Raw genomic sequence first — 21319 nt, forward strand, 5'->3', positions numbered from 1 at the left:
CGCAGGTGTGTGCTGTGATACCTTGCGCGCGAAGTTCTCGTGTTCCATGTTTCCACTGAAGAGGGCGTATTAAGAGGTACGTACCCTGAGAGTTGTTTTTTGCCAAGTGATCTTCAGTAAGTGAGCAGGACTATGGGCAGTATTGGACAAATTGTCTTGTTAATGGACAATGCATGACAAAGGTCGCATGAATTCCAGTCCTAAATGAATGGTGCCTTCACAATTTGCCTAGAGGTACAGGACCCGCAGATTGCTCCCATTGCAGGAATGAGGGGAAGGAGGTTATGTTGTCACTTATGGAACGTGTTATTCCTGTAGAGTAAAGGCCTTGTCATAGTATTAAATTGAGCTAAGGGTTCAAGTTGTTTCTTTCACGTTTCTGAGTAAGGGTGTTTGAACAAAGAGCACCAATACACCTGACAGAGGATGCCGAAATCAGAAACTCGCGATTTTTCCAAAGCTGGGAAGAGGGACAGTTTTGCGTCTGTTGTCTTTGTCTGGATCTTCAGCTAGGAGATGTTGGATATATTTTCTGATCTATCTCAATTGCTCTATATTCTTCGTTTCAAAGTTGTTATAGTTACAATAGGTAGAAAAAAGCATATGAGGCTGTATTTGTTTTTTTTTTTTTTGTATTTTACAATGTGGTGCTTAGTTTGGCTGCGGAATAGTTTTATATGTATTGGTTATTCTCGGTTTTTGGGTAATAGGCGTGAAGATCATCATTTTGTTTCTTTTAAGCATTAGCCTGTTTAATATTGGGTGGCGGACCGGGGGCGGTTAATGAGAGAATCTTTATGTTTTTTATGTCTTTTTCTTCTTTTTATAAAGCTTTTTCTTTTAACCCCACCTGTTGGATTTGTTTGCTTTTTCTTCCTTTGCTGGCGGCATTCTTTTTTCGTTCCGTGTGTTTGTTGCTTCTCCCTTTCTCTCTTGGCTTTTCCGGCTTGTTTCCTTTTGTTTGTTGATCGCCCAGGGATGTAGTGATGTTTTTGGGATATCATCGGGAGGGATGGTGGAGGGGAGACAGGTAGGGGGGAGGAGGTAGAATCTCTTACTCTGTTTTTCCTTGAATCTGGTGTGCCCTCTGGGAAGGGGATAAGGACTTAAAGAGTTTGTGATCATAATTCGTCAAGGGTAGCCCGGTGAGGGACGAGCCTGGAGGGGTAAAGAGCGGGGGGGATGGTTTTATTTCTTTTCCGGTGTTTTAAAGAAAATCCAAGGGATTTGGAGTTCTTGGGGTCTCCTGCAGGGATGGTTGCTGGAAGGTTTTGGGGACTCAAGGTAAAACCAGGCTGACTGGGAATTCTCCTGGTTGGTGGCAGGCCTAACGCAGATTAAGCTGGTAATATTCTAAATCTTAGAGGGACGTGTGGATGGGTTTTTTGTTTTTTTTCATCTAGACAGTGCACGCTTCGCAGGTATTTTTGGACGCTATAGGGGTCGCAGATTTGGTGAAAGAGTTTGATAGGGGCCTGCAACTGCCACATGGGCATGTTTGATGGTCGCGGTAGCCATGTCATTCCGGTGTTTTTGGGGTTTTTTTACTATTGTGGTCGCTTTAGGCTCTTATTCTGGGTTTCTGTGCCATAGATTCCTTGTGGTGTTGATTTCGCGTGTTGGGGAGGAGTCGGTGTAAGTCTTCTTATGGGTTTTCAATGTGAGTTGGTCTTGTGTGTGTTTTTTCGTGGGGCGGTGTTTTGTCTAGTGGGGGTGACGGATTTTGGGGTTTTTTTTTCGTTCGTTTGTTTTTGTTTGTTTTGTGGTGGGTCTGTTGGGGTTTTGTTGTGGTTTGTTTTGTGGGGGGTTTTTTGTGTCGTTGTTTGGGGCAAAGTTTTTATGGAGCTTAAGCTGTGGGGGCTGGGGGAACTTTGGTCCTGCCGTGCCCGATGAGTTGGTTGCGCTGGTGGTGAGTGGGTTCTGGGGGTGTGGTGTTTGATACGCGGGGTGGTGGCATTTTTGGATGGGGATTGATATTTGTCCCTTGCCCTATAGAGGACGTGGGGGTCATATGGTTCCTATCATGATCTCTGCACTTCGGTGTCTCTTATGGGGATCATCGTGGTTGAGGGTTGGTGGGCTTGGGTGTTAGATGGTAGGCTGGGAGCTTGGCCGAATGTGGGCTGCAGCACTTTGGTGTGGGTTGCTATTCACATCCCCATAAACTGACCCGTTGGGCAGTGTAGCCCTAGTCTGAGTCCTGCTATCCATTAAATTCACTCTCCGTTGTTCAGGATGGTACTGAAATCTGAGATGCAGACTCTGCAGTGTTTGACTATTTCCAGGGCAGGAAGAGATGATCATGAAGGTGACAGAAGTCCATACAACACACGTGGTGTTTTTTCTATCTTGTTATAGCATGAAAGTGCAGACACTTGTTTACTAGGGGTTTAGCCAAGTACCTGATTCCAAGGTCTTCTTCTCACTTTCTGAAATGAGGAAGAGAAAAGAGACACACATAGGGTTGCCAACATTGTATTTACAAAATAAGGGACTGTTTTCTTAGAGCCCCCCATCCGTCCTCCCAGATTACATTATTTTAATATTATTAATGAAATATTAATTTATTATTATTATTAAGCAGTACAGACCTATATTTGCCAGGGATATTTCTTGCTGCTATTTGCAGCACTCAGCAACTCCTGATTGTACAGTGATGAAAAATAAGGGACATCCCTTGTAATAAGGGACTTTTGGGAACCCCTGGACATGCACTGGGTGGTTCTGTACACTCCCTAACAACTGGGGTTAGTTACAGATAGCCCAGAGCTGCACTCCCAAATCCACTGGAAGAGCTGACAAGTTTGATAGGAGCAGGGCTGCTGGTTAGGGTTGCCAACTTTCTGATGTTTCAAAACTGGACACTACAGCCCCTATATGCTCATTCCTCCCTCCCCACACCGCCGGGTCTCACCTGCAGCCTACACAGCCAGGCTGGGATCCAGCACAGAGCCTGCCTACCTGCCCAATCAGGGCATAGTGGGGGGTGAGGGGAGGGTTGAAGTATATCTGATAAGAAACCTTATCACTGTTTGGAATGCTCAGTGTCCCCCTTAGAAATGCTAACAAGTTTATTCAGTGAGGCTTTGATGTACTTGATATATGCTATTAGATCCTCAATTAGGCATCAACGAGATAATTTAAGAGTAAATGCCTTTTTGTTTGAAGTACCACTGAACACTAATCTGTCCATTGCCCTCTCCCTCCTGTGTTACTGCTTGAAGCAGAATCCTGGGTGACAGTAATGGAGATGCTGGTGAAACCTTTTAAAATATTTCCCCTTTATAATGTCACATTTTTAATACAATTTTAAAATTAGATCCCATAATTTCAAAGCATCGATTTCCCCGTTTGGACAATTAAATTGCAATTGTCGGCATGAACATCATTTTAAAGCTGGGTTTTGAAAATCTAATTTAACTCTTCAAAAATTAATGACCAAAAGATGGGCATGTGAAGTAAGGTAAAAGTAATTAACCGAGGGTCTAGCATTCACTCCCAACACTGCAAAAGTGCTGAGGGATGTCCAAAGAACTCCGACACCACTACAGTGCATCATTCAAACCTGAGAACATAGTTACTACAGACAATAAATAACAAGTTACCTGGGTTGGAAATAGATCTTTGTGGAAGGGAAAGCAGGACACTTATCTTTTTGATTACAGAATTACTTTGCTTCTGGATCCATTAAAATCATAACCAATTTTTGGGGGGAGGGGATGTGGAGAACAAACCCTTTTCTCCACTAGGTTTGTTTATAGGCAGCTGAAAAGAAAAGTTAACCGGCCATGCACAGAACTGAAACCTAAAGGTCTCTCCTCCCTCCTTCTCTACTCTGAGCCCTCTGGGCTTTTTCAAGTTAATTGTCATCTAATTGCCCAGCAAAGAGAGAGATAGTGGCAGCAATTAGACATAGCCCCCACCAGTTCAGGAGTCATTAACACAGTACAAAGATATGCTGCATGCTTTACAGGCACCCAGACCTAATGAGGGACTGGGGGCAAGAGGAGCAGTGAGCCCCGAGGGAGCGAGCTGCAGAGAGAGCCAGTGTCCAGGAGGCTGAGAGAGCAAGGGGCTGCAGGGGCGTCCCCACTGCTATTTAAAATGCGGATCCCGCAGTGGTACCTCTCCATGGGACAGAGCCGGTTCCTCACAGAAGCTTCTGTCCAACAGCTCTTCCTTCTGTAGCTGCTCTTTGTGCTTCAGCTCCATCCATGGCAGCTGAACCCCCTGCCCTGACTGCAGCCAGCCCCTCATCCCCTGCCCTGCCTCCAGTCAGCCCCACACCTCTTCCCCTGCCTCCAGCCAGCCCCTCACCCCCTGCCCTACCCACAGCCACCCCTGCTGCACCCCCTGCCCTGCCTGCAGTCAGCCCAACACCCCCTGCCCTGTATCCAGCCAGCCCCTCACCCCCTGTCTCCAGCTAGCCCCGCATCCTCTGCCCGCAGCCAGCCCCACACCTCCTGCCCTGCCTGCAGCCAGCCCCACACCTCCTGCCCTGCTCACAGCCAGCCCCACACCTCCTGTCTCCAGCCACCCCACACCCCCTGCCCTTCCCATAGCCAGCCCCTCACTCCCTGCCCTGCATGCAGCCAGCCCCTGCTGCACCCTTGCCCTGTCCACAGCCAGCCCCTGCTGCACCCCCTGCGCTGCACACAGCCAGCCCCTGCTGCACCCCCTGCCCTGCCTGCAGCCAGCCCCACATCCCCTGCCCTGCACGCAGCCAGTCCCGCACCCCCTGTCTCCAGCCAACCCCACACCCCATCTCCAACCAGCTTCGCATCCCCTGCCCTGCCCGAAGCCAGCCAGCCCCACATTCACCTGTCTCCAGCCAACCGCTGCTGCACCCCCCTGCCCAGAGCCACATCCTGTCAGGTTATTTAATTATTTTCATTAAATATGTAGGCTAAATAATGAAATTAATACATTTTCAAGCTGAATATGTATTAATTCTAATGAACAATGCCACATTATGCAGTATTCATTTTTGAAAGTTTATAATAAGCAATGCTCTGGGGGGAGTGGGGAGGGGAGAGGGCGCAGGGTGGAAGTTTCACCTAGGGCGCAAAATATCCTTGCATCGGCCCTGAACGCAGGGACTCTCACAACACTGACCATTGAGTTTCTACTGCAAAATATACATTTGCCAACCTGCTACCCTCAGAGTGTGTGAGAATGTGGGGAGGTGAGGAATCACTAAGCAGAGACCTCTTGGCCCCATCCCTTTCATTGCATGGAGACAACAGACAATACCCGCCAGTCACAGAGCTCACCCATCTCAGACAAAACAAAAGACAGAACAAGAGACCTACCTAGATTTAACAGAGTCTCCTCTTCAGATCGTTTCTTCTCAGAGGCCTTTTGCTTCACTGTGAGACAGAGAATCAGACATCGCAGTGAGAGAGGGAAGTGACACACTGAGCAATGCACTAATATAGCTGGGGCTAGGGACCCCTAGTGTGTTTGTTAGTTTGGTTTATTTCCTAAAACCAACACAAGGTAAATATCTGAACCATAAAATGCTCCCATGCCCCAGCCCAGTGCCCTCTAGGGTTGGGCTCTAAACATGGAAATAACACATTCCCATTACCTGTGTATTCACGATATGCACAAGCTCCAGCAGCAATGAGAACCAGAGTGAACAATACCCAGAATGCAGCCGACCAGGGAGACACATGGGGGAAGACGTCACCTGGCAAACAGAGAGGGCAGTGTGTGAGGAGCACGGTCCCATCCTGGAGTTGGAGAATGGGGCTTGCCACTTGGTTTGACAGCTGAGTCCTGGCTCAGAGATCCTCAGAAATTCCCAGGATGGAAGGGAACATCCCCTCCATTCTCAAAGCACAGCCACAAATGGGAGTCATTGAAACCGGAGAAGCCACCACAGCATCAGTCCCAACAACCAGGACGCTGCTCTGCCCAAATCTCTCTGGCTGCTACAAGCCAACAGTCAGCAGCTCCATGCCCAGTCTGCCCAGCCCTGCCTGCACCAGCTGGCTGTTGGGATGATCTAGGGTGACCAGATGTCCCGATTTTATCAGGACTGTCCCAATATTTGCTTGTTTGTCCCGCATCCTGACCAATGTTAGGTCGGGACACTGGACATACAAGCAAATGCTCTGGAGCCTGGAAGGTCTCGCGCCCTCCCCTGCCCCGACTCTGCCCCCTCACTGCCCTAGTGGATCCCTCCCCAAATCCCCGCCTCTTGCTAAGCATGCCATGCCCGGGAGATGCAGGGGAGCGCGGGGCCAGTGTGAGTGTGAGTCCGGCCTGGCCCCGAGCAGGCAGGACTCGGGCGTGGTACCTGGAGGGAGAGTAGGAGGAGGCTTGCAGGGCCAGGCAGGGGCTGTTCTCCTCACCTGGGCAGCAGGACTCAGGAGCAGCTGCTGCTGCAGCTCCCACTGCCGCAGCAGGAGGAAGCGGCCAAGCACGTGGCGCTCGACGGCTGCGGTTGTGGCACCCTTGCCTGCTGCAGGGACCTAGCAGTGCGCACGCTGTGCCCAGCAGCGCCAGTCGCATCTGGGCTGGCTGCCCAGCTGGTGCCATCCCGCAGTGGAGGAATCAGCAGCCCAGCCCTGTTCGTTCCCCTGCGGGACCCGAGGTGGATGGGAGGGCTGGGCCCTGCTGCCCCCAACTCCGGGGCCGTCCGTGGGATTGCACCAGCTCGGCAGCCAGCCCAGATGCCACTGGCCAGGAGCTGGGCGTGGGCAGTGTGTGCGCTGGGTCCCCGCAGCAGGCCCAGGCTCAGGGGGTTCGTGGGCACCAGTGCCGCAGCCACCGAGCTTGGCCAGCGGCCACTTCCTCCCCCCGCAGCAGTGGGAGCTGCAGCAGTGGCTGCTCCTGAGTCTCGCTGCCCAGGTTGGGAGAACAGTTGCTGCCTGGCCCCACAGGCCACCCCCTACTCTCCCTCCAGGTACCACGCCCGAGTCCTGCCTGCTCGGGGCCAGGCCGGACTCACAGTCACCCCAGCCCCGTGCTCCCCTGAGTCTCCCAGGCCTCCCTCCAGTGCTTGCGGAGGGCGGAGGAATTGGGGGCGTGGGATTTTATTTTTTTTCACTTGCTCTGCTGCCATTTTTTTCCCCCCTGCCCTCACCCCGGCCCCCCGCGTCCCGATATTTGACTTGGGTGATCTGGTCACCCTAGCATGGTCACTGTCACGCAGTTCCCAGTTCTCAGTCTCCAGGTCTAGTCCACATAAGTTCAGCAGAGAATAATTGTTTTCCTAGCTGGACCCATGAGTTCATGGATTCAGAGTTAAAGCCAGAAAGAGCCATTATGACCATCTATCTGAGCTCCTGTATAGCCCAGGCCAGAGATCCTCCCCCCGTGATTCCTGCATCTAGCCCAGAATTTCTGTTCCAGCTAGAGCGGATGTTATAGAAAGAGATGCCCAGTTTGGGTTTAAAGATTCCAGGTGATGGAGAATCCACCGCCTCCCCAGGGCAGTTGTTCCAATCATTAATTCCCTTCACTGTTAAAATCTGCACCTTATTTCTAGTCTGAGGCCTTGGCTACACTTGAGAGATGCAGCTCTGGTGGTGGCTTTACAGCACTGTAACTCACTCCCCGTCCACACTGGCAAGGCACATACAGCGCTGTATCTCCCTGGCTACAGCGCTGCTTGTACTCCACCTCGATGAGAGGAATAAAGAGTATAGCGCTGCTGCTGCTGCTGCTGCAGCGCTGAGGTGCCAGTCTAAACAATGAATAATCTTACTGCACTGGAACTGACCTCCGGAAGCTTCCCATAATCCTTTTAAGTAGGGATTACTCTCTTTGTTTTGTTGTGATGTCTCTGTTTGTTTTGTTGTGAACTCGGGGCTCCTGAAGCTGCTTATCAAAAAAACAAACATAGCTCCTGTTTGTTTGAGCAGAGGCAGGGAGCTCCCTTTGCTAGTGTTTGCTTGGGGAAGGAAGGGGCTTGAGGAGAGAAGCAGTGTGATGGGCGGGAAGGGGAAGGGGTCCGTTTCGGCTGCTTATCTAGTCTGTGAGTTAAAAAACAAAGAGGGCTATTTGCTTTCAGTGAATGAGAGAGAGTGGGGGAGGGGTCAGAACTTGCAAGGTAGCTGCTGACACAGTGTCGGCTCCAAAAATCCACTCTCTGTCTCCCTCATGCTCCCTGTCCCACTCCACCCCCCTCTTTTGAAAAGCACGTTACAGCCACTTGAACGTTGGGATAGCTGCCCATAATGCACCGCTCCCAATGCCGCTGCAGATGCTGCAAATGTGGCCATGACAATGTACAGGTAGCTGTCAGTGTGGACAGACTGCAGCGCTTTCCCTACTCAGCTGTACGAAGACAGCTTTAACTCCCAGTGCTGTACAGCTGCAAGTGTAGCCATACCCTGAATTTGTCTAGCTTCAACTTCCAGCCATCAGATCTTGTTCTGCCTTTGTCAGCTAGATTAGAGACTGTCAGAACTCTCCTCCCTGTGTAGGTCCTTACAAACCATGATTAAGTCACCTTTTAACTTTCTCTTGAATAAATTACAGAACTTGAGCTCCTACATTTCTGACCTTGAGGCAGGTTTCCAGATCTCTAATCCTTCTTGTAGCTATTTTCTGAGCACTTTCCAATTTGTCAACATACCGTTTGAAGGTGTGGACCAGTAACGTAGCTGGCGGGGAGCGGGGGAGCAGCCATTCCCCCACCAAGCGCAAGTGGCGCCTTTTTAATTTTACTCACTCAGGAGCGCAAAAAAAAAAAAAAAGGTGTCACCCACTGTGTCACTTTTACTGACGGAGCGGCATTCCGGGTCTTTGGCGGCACTTCAGCGGAGGGACTTTCACTTGCTTTGAGTGTCTTCGGCAGCACTGAAGCTTCATCACCAAAATGCCACCAAAGATCTGAGGAGCGAGTGAAGGTCTCGCTGCTGAGGTGCCACTGAAGACCCGGAGCGCTGCCTCGTCAGTAAAAGCACTGCAGTGAGTGGCACCTTATTTTTCCGCTCCCCCTCTTCCCTCCACCTGGCTATTCCACTGGTGTGGACACCAGAACTGGACGTAGTATCCAGTAGTGGTCTGGCTAACACCACACACACAGGTGATGTCACCTCCTTTCTCATGCTAGATATTCTCATTTATACATTCAAAGGTTGCATTCTCCATCTTAGCTCCAGCATCGATCTGGGAGCTCACATTCAAGTCCTTTTCAGAGTCACTGCTTTCCAAGATAGTCTTCCCTTCCTGCAAGTGTGACCTACATTCTTTGTTCATAGCTGTGTGACCTGGCATTTGGCCCTGTTGAAATGCATGTGTGAGAAAGTGGGAATTTTTGCTGGGGCCATTACACTAATCCTGTGTCTCCATGACAGCATGTTGTTAGTGTGAACTCATCTTATCAAGCAAGCCAGGTCAGTCTGTAGTGCTTGTATCATTATTTACATTTCACCTGCAAATTTTACATTTCCTTCCAGCTCTTTGATAAAGCTCTTGAATAACATTGTCCCAAAACAGATCATTGTGAGACCCCCACTGGTAACATCCCCATTGAAGGATGATTCCCCATTACAATTACTTTGAGATCTATCAGTAAGCCATCTTTTAATCCATATAATGTGGACTACATTGATTTTGTGCAGTGCAATTTTTTTTTTAATCAGAGTTTCATGAAACAGTAAGTCAAACGGCTTACAGAGTCTGAGATGTTCTACACTACAGAGTTAGGCTGGTTAATTACATCACTCACAGCTGTGAAAAATTTCATACCCTCTACCATGTGTTTAAGCTGACCTAACCCCAGGTGTAGACACCACTAGGTCGATGGAAGAATTATTCTGTCAACCTAGCTGCCACCTCTCAGACAAGTGGATTTACCACAGCTACGTAAGAACCCTGTCCGGTGCTGTAATAAGTGTTTACACTACAGTGTTGCTGCTGTGATGTTTCTAGTGTAGACAGGCCCTGAGTGTATTATGTCACCACATTAGCTTTATCAACCAAATGTCAGTAGTACCATTCTTTGTCAACAATAACGCTGGCTGAGCACCTTCACCCCCGAACGGAGCCTGCGCTCTTTCTTATGAATAACATTAAAATCTGCTGAATTAACATGCAGCTCCAAGAGCATCCATAGAGCTTCAAAAATCGCGACACTGATAGCACTGGCAGCGGCCTTAACAACACTGGCCAGTTCTAACAACAACACATTCTACACGAGAGTGGGGAGGAAACTCACCTGAGAGGTGAATGGCAGATTGTCGCTCGGTCTCCAGCAGGCCATTCCGCATTATGCAGACGATGTCTCCATTCTCTTCCTCTTCTGTGACAGTGATGTGACTCACAACACTATACAGGTTCTCCCTGTCCTGAGTCACATCGGTCACACTCTCTACTGCCAGGTTCTGCCAGTTCTTTCCAACCCACCGGAGTTCAGGTTTGGGGAACCAGCCTGCAGATCTACAGGCCAGCTCGATCCCCTGGCCCCGGGGGCCCAGCACATCAATGAACACTGGAGCTGCAGCTACATGGAGAGATGGAGAGTGTGTGTATCAGGAAATCCTGTCTTTGGCACCATGTGATTCCCCACCTACCACTGGGTATAGGGGTCTGTGATTGGAAAGCTCCATTTCCTTATGTGCAAAGCCTCCCTGGGATCCCTCATCCTGATGAATGGGGACATTAAATAATATTGTCTTGCATTTCCATAGAGCACTGTGCCTTTCAGGCTCACAGAAGAATGTGCAGGCTTAACCTGCTCACAGATATTGCTGCACCTGCTGCTGAAATGCAGCCACTTCTGGGGTGGAACCCAGCAGCTGTCAAGATCATTGCACTTCAGTACAGAACAGGAAGTGAGGAATGGTGACCCCAGCTACAGATCTGCTACCACTCCGCCTGTACCACCCTCCTAAATACTGTCCCCTGTAGTGTCCTTCTCACACAGTGGTAATGGTGCCCCAGGCCAAGCCATTCTTCATGCTTGGATTTCCCTCTCTCTGTGTTGCATGCAACCACCCTCCCCTCATTTCAATCTCTCCCTAAAAGCATGTGTCTCCTGCAGAGCCTTTGGACTAGGAGCCATCAAAACTGGGAGATGATTTAAAACAACCTCAATGCTCTGCATTATTATAGAAGGGCCCCTCATCTGGAGCTTGATGTTTCTGAACTATATTGACTGGGGTTAGGTTACTTCCATCATGCCTTTCACTGCCCTTGTGCGGCACTGAAAATATGGTCAATACCAAGGCAATAAAAGAACAATATCCCAGTCCATGGAAACTGCAGGGTGAGTTTCAGGGAGGCCAAATGTACTTATACCCTTAGCTAGGATTTGGGCAGAACATGGGCGTAAAGGTCCCACTCCCTCAAACAGCGCAGCAATAAGCATGAGAGCTGAGGACTGTAACTTTACGTCTAATTGAAAAGAGGTTGTTTAATGCAGCACTGACCCTGCTAGCACCCCAGTGGGGTCAGCTCTGAGTGCGAGGGGAAAGTGCCCGCAACCAAGTCCTGCACACAGCTCCCTGCAGCATAGGATCCTACTGCAGTGCTGGGCTCAGTATTGGGGCATCTGGAGGGGTACAGGAGGCTCTGGCTGCCCAGACACAAGTGCCCCCTGTGATGGTACCCACGCCTTGATATTAGAAGAGAAAAAGAGCCTTGGGCACTGAGTCTGTTGCAAGATATAAGGCCTGAACCAGAGGCTATGAACCAAAACAGGCCATGTATTAAAAGAGATGCTTCCAAGTTCATTGTCCAGTACATCAACTTGGCAAAGTTGCTGCTAGCATTGCCAAATCATAGTCACTCCCAAGAAATTCTAGGCACTATATATTTATGTAAATACTTTCCAGAAGGCTAGTACATATACATTCCAATCTAGTACAAGATAAAATGATTTAACAGGACAATGACTAGGGTTGTTCTGTCTGTAATATCAGGAACAGGGGAAGTAACAAACAGATGTCATGTAAGGTGCTACGTAAGTTGTTTTTTCCACTTGTTTGTTTCAGTCTATAAATGTTGGGGGGTCACTTTAACCCTTTGTGTGGTCAAGAGGACAGTAGAGACTCCTGCTGCTCATTGAGCCACTCCTTGCCACTGGGCATTCATGTGTTAACACAGCTTTAACCACGTAGTCAGGGCACTAGGATGGTGCCTTGAGGGTAATAAACCTGATGTGATGCTTTGTACCTCAGGAGAACACCCTGTACCCCCATGTTCATCGTTATAATATGATTGTGTGGTATCCAATGCAAAGTTTGTCATATTGTGTGTCTTCGGAAGGTTCACGATGCACTGAGCATTGTTGTTATAGTGATGTTATAGGTTGTCATTTCATGTATATAGTTATGAGGCTTAAAATGTATTCTCATAGCTTAAAACAAGTCCAGACGAAGCTCTCTAGGAGCAGAGGAGCAATTCACACCTCATCAGGGTAGGTATGGAACAAATCCAGCCGAGTCTCATGGGAACAAAGCACACTGGCCTAGGCAGCAACAAAGGATTTGTTGCACTCTCAAGTGAGTCACCCCCCTTCTATTGGTCAGTTTGGGCCTGCAATGAGATAATGTTCACCTGAGTCTGAAGGGGGGCAAAGCAAGAGGGAAGAAAGAATATGATAAAAGGGAGAGACATTTCCCATCTCTTCCACCTCCATCTACAGACACCATCACCAAGCGACTGAAACTCTAAACAAAGGGGAGATCCTGGCTGAAGAGCAACCAGCCAGCCTGTGGTGAGAAGCATCTAAGTTTGTAAGGGCACGGAAAGTGTTAAGATCATCTTAGAATGTATTTTATTTTTATTTCATTTGACCAAATCTGACTTGTTGTGCTTTGACTTATAATCACCTAAAATCTATCTTTTGTAGTTAATAAATTTGTTTGTTTAGTCTACCTGAAGCAATGTATTTGGTTTGAAGTATGTCAGAGACTCTCTTTGGTATAAAAAGCCTGGTACATATCAATTTATTTGTTAAATTGACAAACTCATATAAGCTTGCAGCGTCCAGCAGACATAACTGCTCACTGCAAGACAGAGGTTTCTAGGGTTGTGTCTTTGACTGGAGATATTGGCTAGTGTCATTCAGTTGCACAATCCAAACAGCAGCTGGCCAAAAGTGCTCACTCACCTAGCTGAGAGCAGCTTACATGCCAGAGGCTGTGCATGAACACCGCGGGAGTGGGGGTTCTCACAGCAGAGCAGGGTAAGGCTGGCTCCTAGAGTCAAGGATTAGAGGGACCTAGCAGGTCACTGGTCCAGATAAAACCAGGGAATGTCACACCTGGCCATGTGTCTTTGTCACCGAACAGTGCCTGTGGACTTTGTGAGTAACACTTAGGTCTTCTGAATTAGCAGGCTGAACTATCTGCTTGTACTGATAACGCTGGAGATTCAAGAATAGAAGCACTGAACAGTTGGAACAGCTCCAGCAGCCTGGCCAGTGATACTGAGGCAACAACATTCTATCCTTCTACATCCCCTAGTACTGTGTCTCACCTGCAACTCGTAGTTCAGTGGTGGCTTCTAGGATCCTCTGTCGGTTCCTCACAAAGCATCGGTATTTCCCACCATCCATCGCTTGAAGCCGTTTCAGCTTTACGGAGACATTCCCACTGCTGAATTCCTGCAGGAACAGCTCCGTCCGGTTCTGGTAATTCACCCCTGACAGGTATCGGGTACCGTTATTCATGTACTCATGAACCAGGATAAATCCTGGTCCAATTTTCCTCCACTGCACCTCCATGTTGGGCATCCTGGCCGGGGGTGTGAGCTGGCAGGGTAACACCACATCCTGGCCGACAACCCCCACCACAGGGTGGGGAAAGTCATCCAGAGAGAATTCCTCTGTAAAAGAGAACCCCAGGGGCAGACTGAGTGAGAGGAAAGAGGGGAGGGAATTGCTGAGCTAAACAAAATTTCCTCAGCCATGCGTTGCTCATAGCAGAAGGTTCCATGTGTAGCTTGAGTTACTCTCAGTGCGGACACAGGGCAGTGCAGCCATATCACAGCTGACACATGCTAGTCCTGCAATATTGTCCTGCAATCCCCTGTAAACCCCTCCAAAGGTGTCTGTCTTGCAACCTATTTACACTCTTTTGGCAAGGAGTAGCCCCAGCTGGAAGACACCTACCAATTCAAAGAGCCCCACATAGCCCCATGGCACTCAGTTACAAGCTCTTTCCACTGCAAGCAACTTCTTTGATGAATGAGTTTCAGATCCATGTAGCCCCACCACTGCTGCTGAGAGGCCACCTCAGAGGCGCTTCTGCCTGGCCTGAGGGTATTGAGTCTTTGAGGACTTTTGGGCTGATGCATGTCCCTTCCATGGATTCAATACCCAAAATAGAAACTGGTTCAGATGGGCAGTCACCATTCTAGGGATCGGTGTCTGGAGAAATTAAGCATCTGAAGGTGATTTATGTCTGTAACATAGGTTTGTCTGAAGGGTCTCCATGGTCCTCTGTTAATTACTTAATTACTGCCAAGCTGCAACACCTGACACTCACTGTGTGGCTACAGGTAGGGAGGGATAACTTGTGTGAGATTTGCAAACCACGAAGGAGATTTTGATACCAGAGTTGCCAGCTCTTGGGCTACCATGTATTTTTCATAAGCCCCATCTCCTGGAGATATGTGATCATGTGAGAATCTCAACTTTCTTTAAAAACAAAAACAAAAACAAGTCAGTTTCTAGCTCTAGCAGTTGCAGAGAAAAGTTTGAAAACGTGACCGAAGGCTCAGAAAAAACAAGGGAAATAAGAAGGCTTATTGTTTGTTTGTTTAAATCTGAGGATTTTTTAGCAAATTTCCTGATTTTTAAGGCCTGACTCATGGTGTTTGAAGGCTTGGGGTTGGCAACACTGCAGTGCCCCTTCATTCTAATGGGAATTGGGCACCCCCATCCCTCAGGCAGCTGGAAAGATTTCAGCCTTGCAGGTCATGAGAATCCAGGTCCCCAGTGGGGCAGGTCTAGCAGCGTGGTGCCTTTGGGTGCCATGGCAGGACAGGAAGAGATCAGTGTCACGGGAGTTCTAGGAACCTCTCTCAGGGGTAATAGGAGCTGTGTGACTTGCTGCAAGGTCCAAAAATTCTGCCACCCAGAGCTAGGACACGCCCCGGTCACTCTAATGTCATCCCCACCCCACAGCCTTCTGGGCCTGACTTCTTTTACTCTGGAGACCTGAGGAGGTTCCAAGGGAGGGGTCATTGGGCTCAGATCCCCCTATCCCAGCCCTGCAGGGGGCAGTGTTCATGGGAGACAGGGAGGAAAATAGTTGGGATTCAAACATTTTTACCAGAGACAGAACAGGGCGCCAGGAGGAGGATCCCCAGACTGCACACACAGAGCTGCCACCACGTCGCCATGAAGACACCCTGGGCAGGGACCTGTAAGGGGAGAGCAGGGATGGTTAACACTCCCCAGACTGCGTGTGGGGCTGGCAGTGCAGGGAACCTGCCCCATTCATCATCTGACCTGACCCACTCTGCTCCCAGCCAGAGCAGCTCCCCAGGGACAGGAGAGGATTTCACCCCTCCCAGGCTGCTTTTCCTCCTGCCCAGGCCTGGCAATAGGAATTTCCACCACTGGAATGTGCTGTGTCTCCTCCCCTATTTCCTTCCCTTGTTGATTCTCTATCAATAATGTTGCTAGATGTTCAGTTTTCAACTGGAACGTCCTGTCAAAAAGAGACGCTGGTGGCTCCAGTCAGCACTGCCTATTAAAAGTCCAGTCGGTGGTGCTGCAGTGCTAAGGCAGGCTAGTCCCTACATGTCCTGGCACTGCTCTGCTCCCCAGAAGCAGCCAGCAGGTTCGGCTCCTAGGCGGGGGGCCACAGGGCTCTATGTGCTGCCCCAACCCTGAGCATTCTCTCTGCACTCCCATTGGTCAAGAACCGTGGCCAATGGGAGTTGGGGAGGCTGTGCCTGTAGACAAGAGGAGCGTGCACTGCGGATCCTCCTGTCCTCCTCCCCCCTCTCCCCCTACACCTAAAAGCCAGACCTGCTGGCTGCTTCCAGGGCACAGTGCAGTGCCTGGGCAGGTAGGGAGCCTGCCTTAGCCTTGCTGTGCTGCTGACTGAAAGCTGCCCGAGGGAAGTCCATGCCGCAAGCCTGAGCCCCAACTCCCTGCCCCGAGCCCCTCCAAACCCAGAGCCCTCTCCTGCACCCCAAACCCCTGCCTCAACCTGCAGCCCCCTCCCATCCTCCAAATCCCTCAGCCACACCCCACAGCCTGTAGGCAACTGTTGCACCCCAAACCCCTTATCCCCAGCCCCAGTGTGAAGCCCTCACCCCCAGCCCAGAGCCCGTACCACCTCCCACACCACAACCCCCTGCCTCAACCCCCAGCCACCTCCCACATTCCAAATCTCTCAGCCCCACCCCTCAGACGGAAGCCTCCTCCTGCACCCCAAACCCCTAATCCCCAGGCCCACCCCAGAGCCCACATGCCCAGCGGGAACCCTCACCCCCTCTCAAACCCCAACTCCCTTCCCCATCCTGGAGCCCCCTGTCACACCCTGAACCCCTAATTTCTGGCTCCACCCCAGAGCCTGCACCTGCAGTTAAAGCCTTCACCCCCTCCAACACTCCAACCCTCTGCTCCAGCCCAGTGAAAGTGAATGAGGGTGTGTCTGAACTCTGGAGTAAAAATGTGAAGACCCACATGAAAGACCCCCCTAAGCTTATCTCTACCATCTTAGATTAAAAACTTCCCCAAGGCACAAATCTCTCCTTGTTCTTGGATGAGTACTGCTGCCACCACCAAGTGAGTTAGACAAAGATTCAGGAAAAGGACCACTTGGAATTCCTGTTTCCCCAAAATATCCCCCAAGCCCGTTCACCCACTTTCTTGGGGAGGCTTGAGAATAATATACCAGCCAGATAGGTAAACAAGGTGAGAACAGACCAGACCCTTCTTTTTTCAGATTCTTAAAAACCAGAACTTTATTATAAAGGGGAAAAAAAGTAAAAGAAGCACCTCTGCAAAATCAGGATAGAAGATAATTTTACAGGGTAATAAGATTTAAAACAGAGAGGGTTCCCCTCTAGGCAAAACTTCAAAGTTACAAAAACAGGGATAAACCTCCCTCTTAGCACAGGGAAAATTCACTAGCTAAAATAAAAGATAATCTAACGCATGTCCTACCTATTACTTACTATTTCTGTAATATTAGATTTATCATTTCAGTAGGAGTTGGATTACTTGCTTGGCCTCTCCCTTTATCTTGGGGAAATCCCTCCCACATACAACACAAAGCAAAAACCCATCTCACTCTGGCCAGAGGGTATCATGTGGGCACCTTTCTACAGGGTCAGTTTGGCCAGAAGCCACCCGTCTCTGTAAGTGATGCTGCCAAGTGACAGGGATGGGGCTGGCATTGGCTGTCACAGACACCAGAGAGTGTTGTCAGATACCTGCTCCCCCTCCCCTGACATCAATGGGAAACCATCACATTAGTAGACATTACAGTAAAATACACAGGGGCAGATGGGCAGGAGGACCCATTTCAGCTCTGAACAGAGGCTCATGTGTCCTGCCCCCAATTCTCTGGCCTGTGTACACAGGGTCAGACTGGATGGACTCAAGTGAGTTCTTTTGGCCTTAACATCTGTATATCTATTTCTGTTTCACTTCCAGTTCCCTCCATCCCCAACCATCATGCACGTAGTGCATTTAAAACTGTATTGGAATTGTAAATCGTCGGTATAAATACTATGTGGGTTTTCCTGGTCTTGCCGACAGCCAGAGGTCTCTGTAGGAAAGTGTCAATCTAGGTCCAACAGAAGCCTAGAGAAAGAAAGGGTGATCTGGGCCTCTAAGCCTTATGGAGCAGCCTGCTTTCTCTCTGTGTGTTTTGGGTCCTTGAGTGTTATTGTTCTGGATTCTAAGAATTAAATCCATGTTACACTGCAGCATTCTGCTAAAGAATTTACAGTGCAAGGGGAGGGACAGCTCAGTGGCTTGAACTTTGGCCTGCTAAACCCAGGGTTGTGAGCTCAATCCTTGAGAGAGCCATTTGGGGCAAAAATCCATCTGGGGATTGGTCCTGCTCTGAGCAGGGCGTTGGACTAGATGACCTCCTGAGGTCCCTTCCAACCCTGATATTCTATATTCTAACTCCTCTGTGTGTGCCGGGAGCATAACAAAGGGGACCTTATCTCCAAGAAGACCTCCCTTCTTTGCCTATCCAAAGGCACTGGGGAATGACATGAACTCCCAGAGAGCAAGGTTAAGGCCTAAGGACTTCAAGAGCCTTCACTGGGGGATGTGAGGCCTGAGACAAATCAACCTCCCTGCTAGTCTCCTCACCATCTGCTGGTGCACCTGGCCATAGCTTGCCTCTTCATCCTCCTCCCACTCCTGCCCACCTGCTGCTCTCCTCCTCGCAGTCTGCCCACCTGCTTGCTCGCCTCTCCATTTGCTTCCTCACCCCACTTGCCTGTCTGCCTCCCGACCACCTCCTCATGTGAATATCAGGACAAATGGCATTCTGATTGCACATCGGTTGGGATGCAGGAAAAGGGCTAAATATTGGGACAGTCCTGATTTGATCGAAGTGCAGGACCTCTCAAAGCATGGGGCCTGGGGCAGTCGACCCGATTCATCCTACCCAAAGGATGGCGCTGGGCTGTCCTGTCCTGTGCTGAGGCAGGGTTAAGGCCTAGGCATTATAGGCCTGTGCCCAGGGGCCCAGCAGACACTTGTCTTGTGTTTAAAAGAAAATGTAAGTTTCCAGGTTTCTTGTGTGAGGAAAAAAACTGAGAATAGTGCCCTGGATTTAACAGTCCCAGCAACAACTGCCTGAGTCTGCAGAGAGCTGGGGACCAGAGCTCCAAGAGGGGAACTGCCCCATGCAGCTCAGTGAGAGGTTTACAGACAGCCCCACCTCTGGAGGCCCTGCCAACCCCACCCAGCAGGGACCATGTGTGTGTGATGGGGGGGAAGAGCCTTGGGGACCCAACACCCCACAAACATACATACCAGGCACCACTGTAATGATCTTGGGGTTCATTAAACAACAAGCCAGTGAATGAGAAAGGAATAAAACGTTTATTAAAAACAAACTAAAGGGTGTCTGTGGTGACATGCTGGGCATAGCTATGCTGTGTTCTCCACTCCACCCAACTATCAGGCACAGCTCAAAATTTCTGTGTTCATAATACTGTCCCTTATGTAGGAGCCTCTCTAAATGATAATCTCTACAACCAACTGAAGGAAGTATTGGGGGTGAGAGGAGGAGGCAAAATCCTATTTAATTCCCTAACCCTTCTGGGGGCAGAGGGGGCCCATGTGCTGGCCTGTCACTCTAGGAGGGGAAGGGGGGACCCAGCCATTGCAACTCCAATGGGGAGGGTCAAATCTACAGGGGTTCCATGTCAGAGAGAGCCTAGGGCCCTGCATTGCCTGAATCCAGCCCCAGCCTCAGTAGAGTTCTCAGCCCTAGCTGCCCCTGGAAGGCAGAATTGGAGTCTGGCCCCCATCCAAGTGCTCTTTATTATCATTGCATCTCCAGCCCAGCCCCAGAGCAAAGGGTGAGTGTAAGTTTCTGAGCCATTTAATTACCTGTATGACCTTGTGTAAAGAAAGGCATTGAGAGACAGAGAGACAGGGCATGGCAGGCACTGGGCATTCTGGGAGGCTGGCAAAAATGAGGATTTTATTTTTTTGAGGAAAATTTTCTTTCCATTCAAAATTTTTACTGAAATCTTCCAGTATTCTGACAAAATGACTCAAAACAAAAAGAAAATAATGTAAAATAGATTGGAAAATCAATTAAAATCAAATGGGAACAAAATTAATATTTTTTAAAGTTCAGTTCCTAAATTTTCCTTCTTAGAAGCCAAACATTATTACTTTTGATTCCATCAGAGAGGAATCAAAAAGAACATTTTTTCTTGTGAATCATTGTATTGAAAATTTTGAAATGAAATGAAGTTTTTTGTTGAAAATGTTCATATACTTTAAAAACCACTTTTCATTACAAATGTTTCTGATGAAACATTCTTGACCAGCTCTAGTTTCCAGCTTCTTTACAAGGCTCTTGTTCAGCCTAATAAAATGGGGTAAAATATTGAAAAAGCACCCAAATCCCATTGGCTTTCAAAAGGCATTGAGGGCCAGGTCCACAAAAGCACACAGACAGACTAAGGCTGACTGCTCTGAGAGCAGTTACCCGTTCAGGCCTTGCACTAAAGACAACTGGGGGCGGGTGAGAGGGACAGAGAGTGTGGGCATGTGGCCAGAGGATCCAAGTGTCATTGGCTGGCGCACTCAGGTGGCATGTAGGAAAACCAGGTCTGATTCCCTGCCTCTGATTTGGGGCAGGGATTTGACCCCAGGTCTTTCCCATCCCACATATGTGCCCTAGTAACAGGCTGTGGTGTGAGTCTCTCATGTTGGAGCTGGTCCACTTTGAATAAATAGTTATTGGAGCAGGGATTTGACTCTGGGTCTCTCACACCCAGCTGAGTGCCCCCTGACCCCAGGGCTATTGGCATTAGCAGGGGAGGGGAGTTTATTTCTCTGGCTCTGTACAAGGAAGGGCTGACCTGATTTAGCTGACTAACTCCAGGTGAGGTTTTACTGCTGAGAATCCCAAGTGGAGGGAGAAACTTCCCTCCAGCCATCAGCCAGGCACCTAAGGTCCAGATCAATGGGATTGAGGTGCCTAATCCCTGTGTGAAGCTGGGCCCTGAACCCCACTCCTTTCCCCTGAATTTCACTAGCTGGCTTAGGTAGCCACCTGCTCAGCATGCTGGCTTCTGAGGGGCCCTTTGGTAGGTGCCCAGCTCTGCCCAGACATTGTACAGGGAGCCTGAGTCCCCAGCTCAGGGCTGTGAAGTCTCCTAGGCAGCAGTGCACCTGGGAGTGAGGCCCTGCAATGCTGTGACTCCAGCCCTCAGCTCCTAAATCACTTGAGTGGTTCTGAAGATGTTAGCCACAAGCCAACACAGTCAAAACCCCAACCTTCCTGCAAATGAACAGCCTGTGAGCTCTAGATACACAATAGAAACCAACACACAACAACATACCCAGGACAGCTTATAAACTCCCAGAGCTTCTTGGCTTCTGATCAGCAAATCTAGCTCCCCCCAAACGAGCATAGCCCAGCCAGGGTCCTTATGGGATCTCTGTGCAGAGCAACTGCCTGGTGTGTTAACAACACCAACTACTCAGAGTGAAATCCTGGCCCTACTGATATCAGTGAGAGTGTTCCCATTGGTCTGTATAAGGCCAGGACTTCATCCTCAGTGTAGACACAATGTGTCATGTGTAACATGGTGTCAGCTGGTTGTGGATAACCCTGAAATCTTACCCTTGGACTGAGACTGTCTCTGTTCTGCGTCTGTGCAGTGCCCAGCACATTGGGCC

The 21319-nt window shown here is 49.4% G+C and overlaps 1 protein-coding gene across 1 annotated transcript in view; it reads right to left on the minus strand.

Moving 5' to 3' along the window:
* LOC116819908 (butyrophilin-like protein 3) overlaps positions 1-15312 on the minus strand; it is a 25727-nt gene extending 10415 nt beyond the window's left edge. Inside the window, 5 exon segments of the mRNA XM_075070514.1 lie at positions 5313-5369; positions 5591-5692; positions 10178-10462; positions 13444-13791; positions 15243-15312. Of these exon segments, the coding sequence (XP_074926615.1) occupies positions 5313-5369; positions 5591-5692; positions 10178-10462; positions 13444-13791; positions 15243-15312 (862 nt within the window).
* Positions 15313-21319: the final 6007 nt, after the last annotated feature.

This window comes from Chelonoidis abingdonii, chromosome 11 (genome assembly GCF_003597395.2).
Source record: "Chelonoidis abingdonii isolate Lonesome George chromosome 11, CheloAbing_2.0, whole genome shotgun sequence".
NCBI classification, from domain to species: Eukaryota; Metazoa; Chordata; order Testudines; family Testudinidae; genus Chelonoidis; species Chelonoidis abingdonii.